Raw genomic sequence first — 20399 nt, forward strand, 5'->3', positions numbered from 1 at the left:
CTTCTTGGCAGGTTTCTCAGTAACACTGCAAATATATCTACACATAATAAATATTTTCTAGGGCATTCTTAGGAGCAAAATAAAACCTACAAAAGTTCTTTTGCTTTTAACTGCAGGCAGATCTGAATCAGTGTCTTTATCTGCAGGAATTTTCTCCTTTAATTACCGACTATATTGAAATCAGGTTTTGCATGATACTGAACTTCAGCTTTGCTCTGTATAAAGGAGTACAGTTCTTGTGGGAAGAAATAATTTATTTTAAAGAAAGTTTAAAAGCTAACAGATGGAAATGAACAAATTATGTAGAGACTCTATTTTGAACCTGTAGTTTATGGACTAATACAGGCTCAAGCAGAATCTCTGGTGTTTGAAAGATGATTGACTATAGGAAATCAATATATTTACATCACATTACATACTTCGAAAATCTAAAGGATCTGTACCTCCTCAAAACATACAGGTGACCAACATTTCCTGAAAATTTATAAGCCACTGATCTAAAGGGTTTTTTCTCACTGTTGTGAACCAGATTTGATTAACTTTCTACTGACACATTTTCAACCCTATTGCCTCTTCACTTAACCAGTCCCAGTGACAGCCTGTTTTGTATTTTCAATCAATACATGTGTGTACATTTAGAAATGTTAACCATGCTGGTTTTATCTTTATGTTGATTATTAATATGTTGCTACAAAACCTATGTTAAAAACAACATATATATATATGCTGCATCTGAAGGGTAAATCACTTTCCAAAATCTTTCCAGACATTGTGTTATACCTGGCAAAGAGCAAGAAAAACGTTTATCCTGATCATTACCAGGAGTTAGGAGAAAAAAAATCATCCAAAGATCATAGAATAATTTGGGTTGTAAGGGACTTTTAAGGACCTTCTTGCCCAAGTCCCCTGCCGTGAGCAGGGACATCTTCAATTGGATCAGGTTTCTCAGATGTGATCTGTCCAACCTGATCTTGAGTGCTCCCATGGATAGGTCATGAGTTTATTTTTTGTAACAGTCCAGTTACAAAAAATTCTGCCTGCAGGAAAATACTTCCTGCAAGAATTCTCCACATTAAAGCACAGAATTAAGTCTCCACATTAAAGTAAGGAATTCAGAATTGACAATATCAATGAATTACATGATTAAGGTCATATAGAAAGACTTTGAAAGATGAGAACAAAGTTCATCATCTTTGAACGATGAGAACAAAGTTCAGATTTCTTCTCTGTTGTGTATAGATTCAGCTGGAAACATCTCTTTCTGTAACTTCTTGCAATAGTAAACTTAGCAGTAGATTGATATAGAAACAGACACACACCAATGAGGAACTAAGAAAACATTAACATGTCTATGGATGAAGGAATCCTTACTTGTAGTTTGGAAAGAATTATGTCTTTAAACATCAGAAATTAGTATTCTAAATTTAAATTCTCATTTGTAAGAACTTTATGCAAAAAAATCTTTAGGTACATCTTCATGTTTTGAGCACCATGTGTGTGGCTGCTGACTAGGAAACACTGTCTGACATTTTACCAGTCCACATATGGAATTTGTGCATCCCAGTGAGATGCCTACAGGTAGAAACATCTTTTCAGAGAAACCCAGCAGAAGGGTGTGTTTTCTTTCAAATATTTTCAGAAAGAGATGCAGTAATATTAAAATACCTGAACAAGATTTCTTGTTATTTGAAACACGTGCTGGTCTTACTGAAACCAAATACCGCGGCTCTGCATCTGCAAATGAAGGAAAAAGGAATTAGTACAGATGTGCTATTTATTTGAAAAAGAGATTAATCTGAAATTTTTAAGAAAAAGTCAAATAGTGAATTTTTGACACATTGTCCAGTCTTCACGATCATCAGGCTGTTTTCTTTAAAATTCATTGAGTCCAAAATTATAAATGATGCAATTAAAACAAGGTTGAGATATTTATTTTAGTTGGGGGAACTCCTCTTCAGATATAAGATTTTCCCTTACACTTAAAGCCAGATGTCAGAGATTTCTGGCTTTCTTAATTATTTAAAACCAAGCTCTACTCCCTCTTAATTGCAACATGAGAGAAGTTGTCTTAGGAGACTCCAGCAAGATATCCACAGGCAGAATTTGTCTCACTCTCTGCTGACCAAAATTATTTTTACTATAGCTTTTAAAAAACAGGATTAGTCTACATAGAATTCTTATTCTAGTTTAGATACATTTATCTAAATGTACGGTATAAATAAGAGACTAAATTTCCTGAGTATTTCAGTGTAAGAGGCCCCTTAAATTCTACCAGCTAAACAGAACTGCTAAGAAATCATTCATTTTTCTCTTACACTCTTTCTATAAAGAGAGAGAAAGGAAAAGCAGTACCAGAAAACCCAAAAGCTTGCTGTACTACTGAAAAGGTTCTGCCAGTGTGGGGAAAACCACTCTAACTTAACTTCTCTGATTCTGTGCACCTAAAGCACTGGAAACCCATACTGTGGATGTACCTTAATTGTTTAATTAGTCTTTTTAAATGTGTTTCATCTGCACCAAATACCCAAGATAAGCACTGAAAATAGCTGTTCAAAGCAGCGTGGAAAAAGAATTAATTAAAAAAAGGAACCCAAAAGTGCAAATACATCTTCACTTACAAAAAATGTTTTTTGTTATTGAGAGGGGTACACAAGCATGGGAGCTGTGTAACCACTTGGATATTTTTTGTATTGAGACTGAAAAACAGAAATAAGCATCACTTTAAAATAATTTGGTTTCCCTGTATTACAAACTCAGTTTTCTGCTCTGCATTTATGCCCACTCGTGAGATGTTATAACTCTCACGAAGTATTCAACAGGATTATTTTAAAACATGACCTTGAAAGTTCAAGAATTACAAAGCCAGTCTTCAAAACTAAAAATGTATGGGTTTACCAGTAAAATGTCCAAGAATTTTGAAAGAAAATTATTTAAATACTTTGAAACAGTTTTTCCCTGCTCCATAAATGGAAAAATTAATTCTGGCTGAAATCTGAAATTACTTGTGTAGCAGTATAGAAAGAGATTAACTGCTAAACAAAATATGGCAATACACAAAGACTGTTAATGCCTCACTGGACATCTCATCTACAAAACCTGGCAGTTTTCAGGATTCATTAGTTCTAGCAGATGTTTTTGTTCTGTAACAAAGTGTTCTCTGTGGAAATATTTTGTGTTTTATGCTGTTCATTAAGCTTTATTTTGGTGAATTTAACAAATGTTGCCTTAATAAAGAATACAACACATTGCCATTTTCCAGAGAATTCATAGCTCTTCTGACTGTAATACAACCTACAAAAGGAAGCATTTAGGAAAACAGGCTGAGATTAGATGTTGACAGAGGGCTGTTAGAGAAGAGGCAGGTTTAAAAAGTACCACTTCTTTAGAACCACTGAACTTAGGACAATATTATGATCATTATAACTGAAATCAGAAAATGAATTTTTTAAACAAATCCACTCAATACATGGGATACAACTATAAGTTTCTGTACTGTGTTTAAGCTATATCTTAATTTAGAAATATGATTCCATGATTCCTGAGCACAACCACCCATGCTACTATATAGATGTTAAGATCAGAGCAACTGTAATTTAAGTTAAATTCATTGGTTTGATGCCCAGTACCAAAGCATTGTGCACAGACAGGAGGACACATGCCTTGAAATGCTTTTATTTTGGGCAGATATACATTCTATATCCAAGACAAATGAAATTTAAAAATGCAGAGAGCTTTTTCAATATCGCATAATGAGCCCTGACTCATTAGAACTGGGAGTTCCTTCTTAGTCTTCCACTGCAAATCAACATTTCTTTCAGTAAGTTCAGAAGACTACTGAGTTTCTGCACTGATTCAGCCTTGCTGAGAAATATGACTATCAGTCATCATCACAATGCTGAAATCATCTGATGCCACTATGACTCAATTCATTTTCAGGGCGTTCAAACATGGCCTCACCCATGTATTAAATTCTGTCAAGTTACAGGAAATATTTCATGATAATCTGTGTTATTTATGATGCCTATATAGTCATAATCCATTCCATGGATTCTTATAGACAGATCAGTGTCTATAAGAAGCAGGAATCTTGGGGAGAGGTAATACAGCAGAAGAAAATGAAAATTCTGCAGAATACCAGAACTCAAATAAAACCATAATTTGCACTAATTCATGTAATGCTTAAGAGATAAATTGCTGAAATAGGAGGTAGGTAGGAAAATGTGACAGTCAAAAAAATATGGATGTTTCACAGGATGTAATTATGATTCACAGAATAGAACAGCTATTTGCATGAAAATATATTCAAGAAGTGAAGCTTGTTTGAAAAATAAAATTATAGCCTCAAATAAAAGCAAACTACACCACAGAAAACAGACAATTCTGTTTGCAACTGAATATTTCTTATTTTTTCTGAATTGTATTTAGTAAGAAAAGGATAGTTATGTAATTAAGATCAATGTTGAAATGTCTGGACACAGATGCAGGCAGATGAATCCAGCATCTGCCTCCAAAACCATTTCACCATTAATCAGTATATAACAGAGACATATATGATAAAGATGCAAAACATAGATCTGTCTCCCATCAGTGAGGATCCAAAATCTCATAAATGAAGGATCTCTAAAAAACAATGCAAGCTTTAGCAAGTTAAGTTTGAAATAATTTGCTAGGAAAATCTTAGCAGCTCCTTGATGCCTAACCCGTTCTTGGAGGGCTGCTACTCTATGACCACTTGCTGAATCTATTACTGTCTAACCCCCTTCAAGGCTAGAACAACAAATATCTTGGCTAAGAACTCCTTTCAGATCAGAAATAAAGTCCAAAGAGTGACCACCTTCAATCCTTTAACCACAAAATACTCTAGGAAAACACCCACATGTACCAGAGAAGTGCTCCTCCATAAATCCATGCCTCATTATTAGTGGTGTAATCCCCCAAACATAGGCTATTTTATTAATAAATTAAATTATTAAAAGAATAAAACTTCTATTACCCACCTTAACAACTTATGAAGACAACCAGAATGTAACAAAAATACATGCCACTGACATATCAGATTAACAAAGGAGAGCATTTTCACATGCCTTGAGCTAGGCTATCAAATCAGTGGCAGCAGGCAACCAACAGGCACCACAAAATGCTAGGAAATTCTGCTTCTGTTCAAGCACACTATTCAGGGCCCAGCCAGTATGCACTTGCAAGTAACACAATATAAGTATGAACTGACTGATGAACTTAGAATAAATCTTAAAATACAAGAATGATGTTACAAATGTTGAAGATGTTACAACTGCATCATTACAATTCATGGACCATTGGATTCAGAAATCAAAACAAAGTCTTTTTTTGCTTCAGGCTGCAAGTCCTTAATCTGTATTTAGGGATTGCTAAAAATTTACCATTGTTCCAGATTGCCAGGCAGGGCATATTCTATTACCATCTGTATGGCAGTTGTCTTTTGTCAAGTGGGCAGTTTGCTTTTTCTCTCTCTTTGAGTGATTACAACCACTCCTCCCTCAGGAGGGGACACCTGCTGATAACAGGCTATTGAATGTCACTGCATGACTGATAAAAACTATAACATCCCATTGTGAGATGCTCCACCCAGAGGAAGGAGCCAAGCATTCCTACCCAGATATAATCTGGAAGTTTTTGAGACACCAGCGCAGCTTTCCCCACTGGATTCCCCAGAGGAACAGCAGCTGCCTCTTCTTCCACTGGATCTTCAGAAGAATACATCCTTCTCTACAGGACCCCCCCCACCCCCGGCTCCAACAGAACCACACCAGGAGCACTGCAGCCACAATTCCATTTGGACTGCTACCAACACCCTGACCCACAGGGTCAGGTTGTGTTCTGACTCTGTCAGTGTTGTTCTAGTGTACTGCATTGTTTATTTCATCCTTTTATTTTTCTTCCCTGTTAAAGAACGGTTATTTCCTGCTCCCATATTTTTTGGGAGTCTACAGCTGATTGCATATCTGTACAATTTTTCCTTTAAAATTTTCACAGAATAAACAATTTTAATATTACCAGCACAAGATCCACTTTCATGGATCTTCCATTTTCCTGGATGTAATCTCTCTCCCAGGGGATTATATTCCACAGCATTGCTCCTTAATGCATTAGAAAAATACACAAACCTTTCAGAGAGTAACAAATGCCCTTAAACGTCCATTTCTCATCTTTACCTTTCACTGATTTAAGGCTGTGATCCTTAAATCACAAGGAAGGAACCACTTCTTCCACAGTCTGCTCAATAAAAGCTACACCCATCACTGTTCAGGGAAGCCTATAAACTCACCTGCTTTCTGTAAAATTCGGATAGGTCAAAGCATGAGAGAACCAAAAAGGAGTTCTCAGGGCAAAAATTAATTTTTTTTTTGTCTAAACCTAGAAGTTTTGACTGTAGAAAAATGTGTGGAACACACTGAAGACTATTTTCAGAGTGTGCAGTGGCATTTGGATCACCGAATATCTAGAACATGGGATTGACAACCTTGAGTGTGAAATTTAAAAGTACATTGTTTTAATATGAAGACAACATACTAGGCCAACTTCATCAAATTGTACTAGGAGTACAAAGATAATCTGAAATTTTTCAGCAATAGAGTCTAGAGGGTTTAAATCTTTGGCATATTTCTTGAGAGTATTTTTATTGTCCCTCTCCAACACCTTGCTTTTTCTAAAATCAATATAAAGTGTATGCTAGAGCTGAGGTCTCTGGTTGCCACAATAAAACTTACTCATTGTTCCTAGAATTGCAAACCATTCTGCAGTTCTTCCAGTTTCTGCCAGCAACTGATCCCTAAATATGATGGGGAGGAGGGAGTGTGCTAGCAATCATCTCTGTCTTCATTTCTGCCACACAAGTCACTCTAAAGTAGAGCCAAAGCACAACTGATGTTTATTGCTTTAGCTCGTGTTCCATACATATTTGGAAGGCGCAGTCAAAGCTGAAGTTTAATGTTGTGTTTAATATTTGTGAAATGGAATGATTATGCACTCTCCGCTTCCAATAAAAAGTCCCCAAGGCATTCAATCAAACCCTAAACCTCTCAACTAAAAGCAACAGTTCCAATAAACATACTGGTAATTGCCTCAAATAAATGTTTGCCACATGAAGTACATATTGCTGATAACTTCTTTTACTCCTGTCTTTTCAAAGGTGGCATTTTTCTGAAGGTTAGAAATGCTTGTCTTGCTATCTATATTATGTTGCATTTTGCATGTTTAGTTACTGGACATTCAGAAGTCACAAACATAGATTTATTGTCGCAAGGAAACTAACAATTTCTATTAGCGTGAGGGAGATAAAATTTTGACATTATTCTCCTTTGAAATAACCATAAAGGAAGAGCATTCCTCAACATTTGTGCTTTTCCCTCTCCAGACACCTTACAGCAAATGGATATGCATATGGTCAGTGCTCTGATGTGCTGTGGAACTAAAGAAAGGTGCCTAGAGTCCAGCCATTAACTGTTAAGGTTAAAGCTACAAAATATCAATATAGCTGAAATTCCAGGTGACCTTGAACTTTCAGTTTTGCAAAACATTAGGTATAAAATTTTCTATTACATAGGGAGTTAAAATGATCTTACACAATATTACATTCAGTCCTTTTTTTGCTCTTCCTTAAGATCTCCGAGTACCAAAAAAATTAATCCTCAAAAATTAATCCTCACTACTCCTACAGCAGGCATTGTTATGCCTAATGCACAGTATACTACAGAAAATCCTGTACATCATTCTTAGAAAACTGATTCAGAAGTTACACATAGGATGAATCAGGTATGCCAGATGGGTGATAGAATTACAGAGAGATCCCAGGAGTACCAACTCACAAAAAGGAAAGTTAACTTTTGCCACAGTGATCCTATCAGTCTCCAATTTATTAATTATCCTGTGTCTAACATCTTATTTTTTCAGTTTTTATTCTGCAGGTTTCAGCCTGGAGCAGACACCCACAATGGCCTTAACTGAACACATCAAAAACATGGCAATTATTACTTGTATGCTCATGCATCCTTTCCTCCAGCTTGCTTCACACCAAGATCACAAGCATTTCAATGATGAGGGTAAATTGATTCATTTCAGGCTAGAAAAACATAAAGAAATCAATAGGAAAATCCTTAGGGATTTAACAGATTTCTCAAAAGGTCAAATCCTGATAAATCAATGTTTTAATAATTCAGTCTTCCTTCTCTCTATTCCAGATAACAGGATATAGCATTCATGACATGGTTTAATCTCTTCCATAAAACAGCCCATGGAATTCCATCGGTACCTTCTGACATGGAAGCTAGAGGTTAATCTATAACATGCAATCCTGGAGTAGATCCCTACAAGAAGAGGCATCACGTTAATATGAATGTTTCTGTCAAAAGCTATCAACCACACAATTCTCCAGACTCTTTCACTGCTTTTTCTATTGTTTGTTAAAAGCATGTACATCTTCCTTGTAGTCTCCTTTATATCTGCATTTTTGGGCAAACCATCCCATCTGACGTGTGATTTGTTCAAGTATAGTGCAGGCTCTCACTAAAGCAAAAATCCCCAAAACAAATACCAGTAAGCAAAATTTCCAGACAACAAGAACTAGTTGTTCTCCTTGAAGGATCTGCTAATTCCACTTTCCACTGAAATTCTTGACAGTAACCTTATAAAGACAAAGAAACCGTGAGCAACAACCCAATAAAACAAAAAATTAGGTGAACAAAAGATTCATATTCTCCTCAGTCTCTTCCCATAATTCATTACAACAACAGCATGCAAAGCAAATATGTCTTACCAAGCTCTGTTATATAGTTTTTTCCTTCTGAAGGTAAAGGGATGTACTGATTAGAAAAGAAGTTGCTTCCATAACCCAGGACAAAACCTTCTAGTTTGGTGCTTTGACTTGGTCGAAGAAACCTCATGCAAACAGTGTCATCTGTGGCATTGATCTGAACCTTCAGGCTCTGCCTTTTCACTGGGGAAAGAGGGGAAAAAGAGGAGATCAGAATGCATTGCCTTGCCATCATTCAGTAATGGAACATGACAATATAACAATTTAATTTGCTAATAGCATGCAACTGAAAAATTTCTTATAGGTGATGTCTCCTAGAAACACAATGTATTTATAAAGGTGAACTAACAGTCATGTATAAGAGTGGTTGCCAACATGACTGTTTTTCCACTAGTTCAGCATTATCATTTGCTTTAACATCTACAATTGCAGTAGTAAAACCATGCATGAAGTAAGTGGAAAAAATGCAAGTATTTTTTCCTTTAAATGCAAGAGTTATAGCAGTATTAGCCATATGTAAGACCCACAGGAGTTAAATGTCCAAGTTTTTTGTTTGATTTTTTTTTTTGCTTATTAGTAGAAAACATGAAGTTTTAAAACTAAGTTAATCAGTTAATCACACTCAAAAATTATGTTAGTGGATAAACAGCAACTAGATCCAAATAAATCTTCTAAAATTTTCCTGCTATGTTGGGCTGGAAATGTAATTTTGTATTTGGAATTATACCAGGACACCTAACTAACATAACTACTTTACTCAAAACTACGAAGAAACTCTTTTTAAACATTCATTTTTATGCTTTCCAGGGGAACAGCACATAAAGTAAGAAACATCTTGTATATCCATCTGTAAAAATTTAACTTCTAGCAACAGAGAATGACTTCACAATAGAATAAATAACTTTTTAGGCTACAAGTTGGTGTTTTGGCTTTCTCTTGCCGGGGTAAGGGAGGACTGGCTTTTCCCTTTTCCTTCCTTGGTATGTACAATTTTAGTACTCCCTTGTTACTGTTAGGCCTATCATATTTTCAGAACTGTTGAATTGCTGGCTTTCCCCCAAACTTACAACACCAGTACTGGGCTAGTACATTTTCTGTTGTTATTTCTCTTCTCATTCTCAAAATATACATTTTTATCCCCAGCAGATTTTCAGGCATCTGTTCAAACATGAGGGTTGAAATGAACTTATCAGGAAAAACCAGAATTTCTCAGATAATCATTTTGCTTTGGGAACTAAATCCTGAAGAACACCTATAAGATAAATGTTAAATAATATATCATTGAATGATATATTGAGATAAATGATAAATCATATATCATTGCATAATAGGATAGAACGATACTAAACTTTTTCTTTCTTTCCTTCTTTCCCTTTCTCTCTCTTTCTCTTATTTCTCAATAATTGTAATTGCAGACTGATATTCAACTTACTCTAGACAAGCACATATTGATTCTCTGGTATCACCCCAACATACCCTGCTTTTTTTAGAGAAATTCTAATGACTAGAGTTGCCAAGTGACCAAAACCCTCACTTTGTTTTAGTAGATGATTTGAGCATCTGCAGTTGTCTGCACACAGAATGTAAAGCCAAAAGCCAACACTTTATGCCTCTTCCCTTTACAGAAAGAAGCGTACAAGTAAAATTGATGGAAAACATCTGCCTCCCTTCCTTTATCTAAAGACTGATCAAGAAAAATCATTCAGCCAGGAAACTGTCACAGTTTTCCAAAGGCAACTCTGCCAGGTTCCAGAAGACTGCAAGGCTTCTAGAAAATTCAGTTCTCTGGCATTTTCAGCAGAGCAATACCTTCACAGGGAAAAGGGTGGCAGTGGCTTCTAATCTCTGTGACATCCTAGCTCGTTTATTTTCAGTACACCAGACTGCTGAGGATGGGCAACTCTGAATATTGACAGGGCTCCAGACAGCACAAACCAGGAAGAAAACACAACACACTTCAAGTACCCCAAACAGGCTTCATAAAGACACTTAGTAAAAACTGGTAACAAAGTTTAGGATTTTTATCTCTGACTGACAGTGAGCTACATCTGTTTAAATTATGGATTCTTCAAAACCCATTAAGCATCATTGAAATGATGGTCTCCTGCTCACTATTGAGTATTCATGCCTAAGGATAAAAGAAGACTTACAGAACTTAATTCAAATATGGTAATTTGAGTTCCATAATAAATTTCTTAATCAGCCTTAGACCTGAATTTATTAAAAAAAGTTAGAGAACATCTATTTAATTTTAAATTTACAACAATTTAAACCATTTCTCCCCACAATTGTATCTATGTATCTCTGTTGTACTTTACATCAATTTGAAGACTTAATTCTGTATCAAGATTTTATTCAACTGGGTCTGACTTCAGATAGATGGATACCGTTGTTTATTCATAAGCAGTCAATTAGTGACAAAGAGTCTTGATTTTGTTAAAGCCTTAAAACTCAGTGAGGTTTCTGCAATTAGAAAGTTCAAATGGGATCCTAAAACAGTACTAGCTTTGAGATAATACCTTTTAGACCTCTTTTTTATAGCTAGCATATCAAAACCACCATGAGAGCTTTTAAAATCAAAGACAGTTCTAGAAGAAAATAAACAGGAATAATATATATATTTATTTTAAAAAGGAAAATAGAGCAGGAAAGAAGGAGATGCACTTGAAATTTAAAAAATAAATCCTTGTCCTCACCACCCTGTCTTGATAGGGTAGGTCATTTTCTGCTAATTTACTTTTAAGTACAGCGATGGCAAAAAGTATTGCAGACTTTAGAAAAAACAAAAAAAAGACAAAATTATTTAGGTTGGAAAAGACCATCAAGATCATCAAGTTCAACCATAAACCCAGCACTGTGAAGTCCACCACTAAACCATGTCCCCAAGCACCACATCTACACAACCTTCAAATACCTCCCAGGATCGTGCCTCAAACATCATCAGTCTGTGCCAATGTTTCATGTTTTGGTGAAGATATTTTTCCTAGTACCCAACTTAAAGCTCCCCCGGCACAACTTGAGGCCATTTGCCCTTGTCCTGTCACTTGTTACTTGGGAGAAGAGGCTGACCCCGACCTGGCCCCCACACCCTCCTTTCAGGGATTTGTAGAGAGAGAGATGAGGTCCCCCCAAACCTCCTTTTCTCCAGCTCCCTCAATGCCTCCTCATAAGACTTTTGCTCCAGTCCCTTCAGCAGCTTTGTGACCCTTCTGTGGACATGCTTCAGCTCCTCAACATCTTTCTTGTAGAGAGGGACTCAAAACTCAATATAGAATTTAGAGTGCAGCCCTACCAGTGCCAAGTGCAGGGGGGTGACCACTTCCCTGGTTCTGCTTGGCAAACTGTTGCTGATAAATGGGCTTCCACTGGGCTCTTGGCCACCTGGGTACCCCCTGACTCGTGCTCAGCTGCTGGTGACCAGCATACCCAAGTCCTTTCTGACCAGGCAGCTTTGGGTTGTCATGAGACAGGTGCAGCATTTGGCCTGGTGAAGATATCCACAATATCCACAACCTTTTTCTCATCCGGTAAGTGTGTGACCCTGCCATAAGAGGAGATCAGGTTAAGCAAGGAGGACCTGTCTTTCCTAAAACCGGACCCAAAGAGCAGTGAAGAGCAAGCAGACAAATCTCCTTCTTCACTTTAAGTTGGCCACATGTTTTTCAGGGAAAATAACTGCTAAAGCAACAACACAGATGCCACACTTCATATGACTAAACCCCATTCCTATTCGTGGGCTGTGTGCATTCCAGAATCAGGGAGAGTGAGGGATGAATATTAACTGGTAAAAGAATAAATGACAGTTTCTGGAAGTGTACAGAGTGGAGCAACCAAGGACAAGGAGAGCTCAATCCTACTTGCTGCACAGACACTGCCAGTCTAATCAAGAGAGGGCCAGCCTGGAACAAGGCAGATATAAATTATTTATAAATTATCTTGGTAAATGGGGACTGCCCCAGTCAGCATATTAGCAATATAGATTTCACTTGTGCTGATCTCACAGTGTTTTGAACAATTAACCAGGAAAGCATTCCCATTCTGAGTAATATGTCTCTTTTAATCATCACTCAGATAAAGATTCATTAAATATGATTGAATAGACAAGGGAAATCATAGGATCTTAATTCTTATGATACTATGATAAGAATCTATTTGATTTTGAGAATTTTTTTTTTGTCTTAGGAATCCGGGAGACCTTTTTTTCCCTGCTGAAAGACTCAAATGATAAACTAGATGCTGTCTAATTTCATTCATTTGTGTCAGGTTTTGGCATTTATTAGTGAAATCCTGGTCTTAAGAATTTGCATTTGTAATGCAATTCTTTTACATTGAGCCCATTTCCAAATGGAAGATTCTGAGATCTATGGCTGCCTCCGAAACACAATCTTTCCCCCCATGCTTGCCAACAGAAATTCCACACTGATCTGCAAGTATTCTCTTCAACAAAAGTCAGCTGATGGCCAAGATCAGCAGGAGAAACTGTGCAAAGCACATCTGAAGTAAAAGCACAACATTAAGTGCATCAGAGCACTTGGAGTGTTGGATTCACTCTGAGAAAAGGAGCCTGCCTGTACTAGGAGGGAATGTAAAACAGCTTAATAATGAATCAGCTGCATCATCAGAGGACCAGCCACCACCAGCTCTTCAGAAAGAAGAAAATAGCTACCAATGGCTCAAAGAATCCAGCTGGGAGCACCATAGTTTGGCTAGTTGGAATGCATAGGCAACAGGAAACAAAGGCAAGAATATATTGAAACTTTTAAAAGTTTAGGTGTTCCTCTCACTCACATCAGGATTCTGCTGTGTGCTTTAGGTGTGCATGGTTCTCTTGTGACCAAATACAGTCCTATTTTTTGTTTTATCCATAGAGTGAGGATCCTTGAACTCTGCCCTACAGAACTAGAGGGTGAATACAGCTGTAGTGTATTACACCAAATTTGGCTTTGTTGCCAGAATTCCTTTTGCCTTACATTGGAAGTGTTTATTTTCCACTATTTCAAAGATTTTAAGGGGCATGAAGGCAAGACCCAGCACTGCCTCCCAGAGTGCTAGACAGATGAAGTGTGCCTTATGAAAATATATTACCACCATCTATTTGTGAGCACTACCTCATTTATCCAAATCATTCACAGCAGTGCTTTGATTTTTCCAAATCTGGTGTCATAGTACCACCAGGCAAGTTTTCAATGATAATCTAAAACTATGAAACTTTTCTTTTCTGCTCTTTTATATTTTTGTATTTATTTTGGCTGCCAAACATGGAGAAATATTGGTTGTTTGGCTGCAACCCAAATATATCTTAAAATGGGAAACATTTAAAAATAGTTCTGTTTCTATGTACTACAATAAACAAGACACTTCTAAAGCAGCCACAAGCACAGAATAATGGAATAACTTTGGGTGGAAGGAACTTCTCTAAGTCATCTAGTTCAACTCCCTGCTCAAAGCCTCAAGCTGCTCAGGGCCACATCCAGCTGAGTCTTGAACACCTCTGAGGACACAGATTCCTTAACATCTCTGGGGTAATCTGTTTCAGTGCTTAGCATACTTCTGTTTAAAAGAAAAGTCCTAATATCTAACTGGAATTTCCCGTATTCCAGTTTGTGCCCAGCGCCTCTTGCCAAATTACTCTGCACTTCTGCAGAAAATCTTTGTACTCTCCAATAAGATAGCTGAGGATCCTTTCTCATAAGAGATTACATCAAACACTAAGGTTCCTAGCATGAAATTCACATTCACAAATACTCTGAATGATTAAAGTAGGTACCATATGAAGAGGGCAACCAAGAATACCTTTTTAGGGGAGGGTGAGCTAACAGCCTTGCATGTAGTTTTGTCATTTGCAAATGAAGTTCCCCAATCATTTTTTTCAAAGTATTATTATGCCTACACAAGTCTAACATTGCTTCAGAAGAATTAGCTGTCAACATGCAGCAGTACAAAACAAACATGTCTATCTACAAAAACCTAACCCTTGAGCTCTCAACTTCCACCTGAAGTGAACTACTTTCATTTCAAAGAGGGCAACTTTTCTTAGATGTATCAACATTCTTAACAGAATGCACACAGCAAATAAAATAGCATAAACTGTAATTCCTTCCATATTTCTTTCATATCTGGGGGCATTTTAGTAATTTAAATTATAGAGAAATTCACTACTAAATTAATTTCATACTGAAGAAATTCACTAATAAATGAATAGGAATTTCAGGAGTAGCTGAAATATGCAGTAGGGAAACTCCTCAATATTGGTGTTCAGCTGAAGGTAGTGACCCAAAAGGAAGAGATGCCCTGTGAGGGCCCAGGGTCCTCATAGCCCCATCCCTTCCTGCATCCTTTCTCACAGCTCTATTCCAAGGTTACTCACACCTTTCCCTCCAGTTGCTATGCATATTTAGATTTATTAATGCTAATCAAAAATATGCTGCTCTTTAATGTTATAAACTAAACATATACTTCTGAAGGAGAATTGTTAGAGCATTTATATTACAAAATTACAAGGTTTTAAAACTTATTTTGCCACTCCCTCTCCAGTGGTTATTACAGTTCAGAACTGTGTGAATAAGCTGTATTCATTAGTATTTTAGGACCAGTTAGGTCAATGCAGAGGTAAAGATGTATTAGCAATTCCAGCTTCTATTCCAGGTACAGAAACAATTGTACATAGGAAATTCATTGCTCAAATGTTGCCATCTGTTTCACCAGTTTTCAGGTCATTCAAGAACTTCACTGAAGTTCCACTTCCATCTTTATCTCCTTCACAAGGCTCCTTAAACATGCTGGTTTAAAGTTACTTCTTAGTTGACTTAGTAAAGTAATTGTCCTTATTTTCAGGATGAAAAGCTGAAAACAGTCTGGATTTAACCTTGGGATCCCATTTCAGTGGTCCAACCCCCAATTCCATCTTCCATTCTGCAGGTCATTTTCCATCACTTATTAAAATACAAAACAAAACTGAAAACAAGGAAGAAAACTGTTGTTTGAAAATAACCAAGCCTGCACCTCTAGAAAAGGGAAGAGGAGTTAGACCTCTGAAAACTTCTTTGGTATGATTTAAAAGAACCTGACCCTGGCTCCTCTTGTGGGATTCTGTTTCATTTTTATTTTGAACCTCAGAAAATTCAGCTCCTTTATGTGTCCAGTTAGTAAACTTAGTTTGGTGTTTGATGGTAAAAATTTATAAAATTCAACATTGAACATTTCAACATTTTTGAAAGATAGGGACAAAATCAAGCCTATTCATTATTTTCAATGCATAATGCCCTTTGAAACTCCTTCAAGCTGAATAATTTTTGATAGATAACTTCTAAAGAAAAACCAGTGTACAAATTTAAAAGGACAAGACAAAAACTACTTGTTAATAAAGAAACTTGAAATTCTTATTTCAATTTAGATTATGGATCACTTATTTGTATTAGGATAAATCTTAATTTTGATCTGATGTCTTTAGGTTATCCAGGGCCTTATTCCCCTGGCTTTTCTCTCAAAGCTCATTATTTGTTGTTGCTTTTTCCAGACTGGCCTGGTATGTATTTTTCAGGATGTAATTTCACCTGGACAGAGCTGATGAGACAGTGACTGCATCTTGCCCAGAAGAGCTGTCTTTCCAATCCTGGCTCCTTCTCCTGTCCAAGGAAACAAGTCCAAGGCAACTCCACCCAGGCTGGGCTATGGAGAAAACTGTGTCCTGGCCAAAGAACCTGACAGATTCTGCTGAAATATATTCAGTAAAGGCAAGCAGAAGACTGTGCAGAGCATGGAGAGTCTCACAAATTTTCTAGGGCTAAATCCCTTTTTTAAGCCTTTAAAAAGCCGATGGAAACACCAAAAAAGAAATGTGGTCTTTGGACCTGGCCTCATACAAGGTGGTCATACTTTAGAGTTGATCAGTTGAATAAAATCAGGGACTTTCTTTAACAGCCTCTCCTCAATAGGAAAAGTTCAACAAAATACTAAGAACTTGAGCAGGTGAAGAATTCTGATGCTGTTGGACTGGCTCTGCCCATAAACTTCAAATGTATTGAAGCAATTGGTATTAAAGACCACAGACCTGAATGCAGGAAGTCTCCCATGACTGTGCTCATTATCACTGCCATTACCTGCTCAGTGCCAGGCACTGTTTGGCACCTCCACTTCCTTCAGCACCTCCAATTTACAAAGATTTGTAAAGAGTCGAAAATTGAAGGCCTAATAAAAACAGTCTGGAACTGCAGCCATCTTTGGTTCTGTGAGAAGGGTGAGGACACTACACCTGACAATCCAGGATGTAGTGTTTATCACTGAGTGCACAGATAATCTACTTTATGAGTTACTGTGTACCCAGGTTGTAGTGAGGGACTCATTTCCAACAGCCAATTTGGAGTCTATTCCTTACATGTCATCACCATTTATTACATCATAATACTTAATTTTTTTTCCACTCTGTGACTATTCATCAGGGGATCTTTTGAAACACTTTGGGAGGAATCATTCAAAAGAAGAATATCAAAATAACCAACAGCCAGAAAGTATAAATTCTACTGTGTTACAATAAGGCAGCTCCAAATCAACAGTTAAAAAACTTCAAGCAGTAATAAATTGAAATGTGCAGGTTTATCTGCATTAATAGAACAAAATAGGTAGTCGTACACTGAAATCCTCTTCTGTGATAAGTATTACCTTATTTGCCAGAATCCAAGCAAATGAAGGAGCAAGTCTTTAGCTGAGTATTCGGTAACATGGGGTTAGATGATTTTAAAGCTAACTTTGTTTTACCTCCTTCTCTGATTAAGCACATGGTTATTTTTTAGGGACAAACCTGCTTAAAGATAGTAGTATTTAGACAACTAGGAGGATTTACAAGCTGTAGCAACAGAATAAATTTGAAACCAAGACGTACTTCCAACCCTTCAGTTGTAAATTAATCTATGAGTCTCAGAATCCCCAACATGTCTAGGTATGTTTCAAAATTGTTGCCTTCTCTATTTGAAATCTGAAGAAATGGATCCCAGTCCTTTTATGTTAGTTCTTACTTCTAAAAAGGTCTCTTATCACTAATGGATAAATACATAGTTTGTCATCCACTAGATAAGCAATGCAAAACAGATCATCTTGATAAATTCAGGAAAAAAATCAAATTCAATGACTAGAGGTACAGAGTATATTACCCAGGAAAGAAGCCTGAGAAAATAGGAGTCATTGAGCTTGGAGGAAAAGTACATAGACAGATATGAAAACAGTATCCAAATACACACGGCAAACAAACAAAGCCCTGAGGAAAAGCAGCATAAATTACTTCTGCTCCATATTTGTGAAGAGAAGAGACAAACTGCAGCAAGGAATATACCTGGAAAACTGATACAGGGAGATACACTCTGGAACAAATGGTCTTGAGAATAAGAATGAAGTGGTCAAAATAAGTTCAGGAAGTCCATTTCAGTCCTAAGTTTCCTTGCAAAAAATGCTCTTTTTCCAATAGTTACTGCTTTTGCTCTGCACATCTAAGTATATACCATAAAGCATCAAGGAGGGCTGCCCTCCTCAGTGTCCTGCACGAATCCCAGTATCCTACTTCCTGTCTCTAAGACATAGAAAATGAAAATCCAATAAGGCATGGTCTCTTCACTAGATATATAGGCATAAGAGAACTGCCAGGGAGAAGTAAGATTTATTTATTATGGAGAAGAGAAAAATATCTCTGTGCAATCGATTGAGTAAAGGCAAGAAAGAGCATCCAGGAAACTGCAAGCTGTTGTCCCTAGGCTCAGTCACCAGGAACAGTCCCACCTATGCACATGATAAACAAGAAGGTGATTTGAAACAGCCAGAGCAAATTTACCAAGGCCAGGCTGTCTGGCAAAGCTTGCTGCCTTCTGTAATGTTATTCCTGGCTTTGCAAACAATGGGAAAGGGGTGAACATCATTTACTTCAACTTTGGCACAATTTCCACAGGTATCCTTCCTGTCAGACTGGACAAATGCAGAAATGCCTACATTACAGGGGAGATGGAAAACTGGGCTCAAAGAATTGCAGTCAGTGCTTAAAAGTCCAAGTCCCTTTTGATACCTCTTTGATATTGCTTAAGAAGCTCTTTCTGGTTCTTGAGCAACATCCAGTGTAATTCCTATTCTCACTTCAGTGAGGGAGAATGTTTTGTGCTTTGTGTACACTGGGGAAAGAACTTGGGTTGTGGAAAAGAATAGAAGCAGATGAGTTGTCCATAATGACCTGCTTAGGAATTGAAGGAAAATTAGATGCTGACGCCCATTCAGAAATAGGTGATATTCTGTTTATAAGTCCCCCCACTATGCTGGGTATAATTGAAGCAAGAATCTTTAAAATAATATGCAAAAATATGGAAATGGAATGGGATTATCCTTTTTCTGAAGTCACAATTGTTTTCCACTTCCAGCATTGCAACCCACACATGATCACCCAAAATACCTGTGTTCTCTGCTCCAAATAACACCCAACACCCAGGACTTCAAATAGAGCAAGGATTAACAGCTCCGAATGGCACTTGGCAAAGGTGTTTGCAATATTCTGTGTTAACTTTGGAATAAATTCCCCACTTTTAAAAAGCAGACAGATGATAAAGCAATTAAATATCTGAAGCACACATAAGAATTCCTGGGCAGTGTTGTATATCAAATGCTAAACTCAGAAAGAGTAAGAAAACTCTGTCAGTAACAAAAGCAGTACTGAAATATTAAATTCTATTGATTGGGCTAGTCAATGGAGTCAAAAAAGCTTTCAGCCAGTTACTTTCCTTTGGTTTAGAAAGCTGTAGACACAAACAAACAAACGAAATGTAAATTTAAAAAATTGCCCTATGTTTCCAAAAGAGCAGTCAAAATAAAGTGGTTTCACTTATGTTCCTGGTCTCCAAACTGAACGTTCTCACACATGTCTGTGACACTTGCTGGATGCAGCCAATCCTATAAGGATTGATTCCAACTGCAAATAGTTTTCCCAGCTGGAAAATATATCTTATCTTGCACCATTAGATGAGACAGATCTCAGGACTGATGACCTGGCTTTTTACTACTACTTTAAAATAAACCCAACAAAAACCCCAACAGATTAGGAAAAATCAGAGGTGATCCTTTTAATCTTCTTCTATATTCTTCCACATTTTGAGTTTGCAGATATCAAAGGAAAGATCCTACAGTTCAAACACATCTGGAGAAAAGAAGCAACGAATTACATCTTTAATTTAAAAAGTACTAATAAATACATCATATGTTTAGAATTCCTAAATTTGACAGAAATTCTTTTTCAGCTTTATGAACACACTGTGAAGCAGAGGCATTGTTAACTTATCTTAAGAAAACTAAAATATGAAGTAAATTGTTCCACTAAATCTGCTATCCACTAAATCAAATAGACAATAATGGACACCAATCCTAGTAAATGTACCAGACATAAAATAAAAGCTATGTCTATGATTAATGGAGTGCTAAGATAAGACAAATAGTTTTTTTTATTTTTATAATGAAGGTGTTTCATCTTTTCTCCCACATATTTCCCTTCCTACCCAGGACATGGCATAAAGTTCATGCTCTCTGACTATATTTCCAAATTCTTTATCTGTTACATCACCTGCTCTATTTTCACCATATTGCCTTTTTT

General features: G+C 36.8%; 1 protein-coding gene across 24 annotated transcripts in view; it reads right to left on the reverse strand.

The window, feature by feature from the left end:
- ABI3BP (ABI family member 3 binding protein) overlaps positions 1-20399 on the reverse strand; it is a 135635-nt gene that overhangs the window by 106259 nt on the left and 8977 nt on the right. For all 24 annotated transcript variants that reach the window (XM_058800302.1, XM_058800301.1, XM_058800287.1 and 21 more), the window contains exons 2-3: positions 8792-8971; positions 1666-1734 (exon numbers count right to left, since the gene is read on the reverse strand). In XM_058800302.1, coding sequence (XP_058656285.1) covers positions 1666-1734; positions 8792-8971 — 249 coding nt within the window. The remainder of the gene's footprint in view (positions 1-1665; positions 1735-8791; positions 8972-20399) is intronic.

This window comes from Ammospiza caudacuta, chromosome 2 (assembly GCF_027887145.1).
Source record: "Ammospiza caudacuta isolate bAmmCau1 chromosome 2, bAmmCau1.pri, whole genome shotgun sequence".
Taxonomy (NCBI): Eukaryota; Metazoa; Chordata; class Aves; order Passeriformes; family Passerellidae; genus Ammospiza; species Ammospiza caudacuta.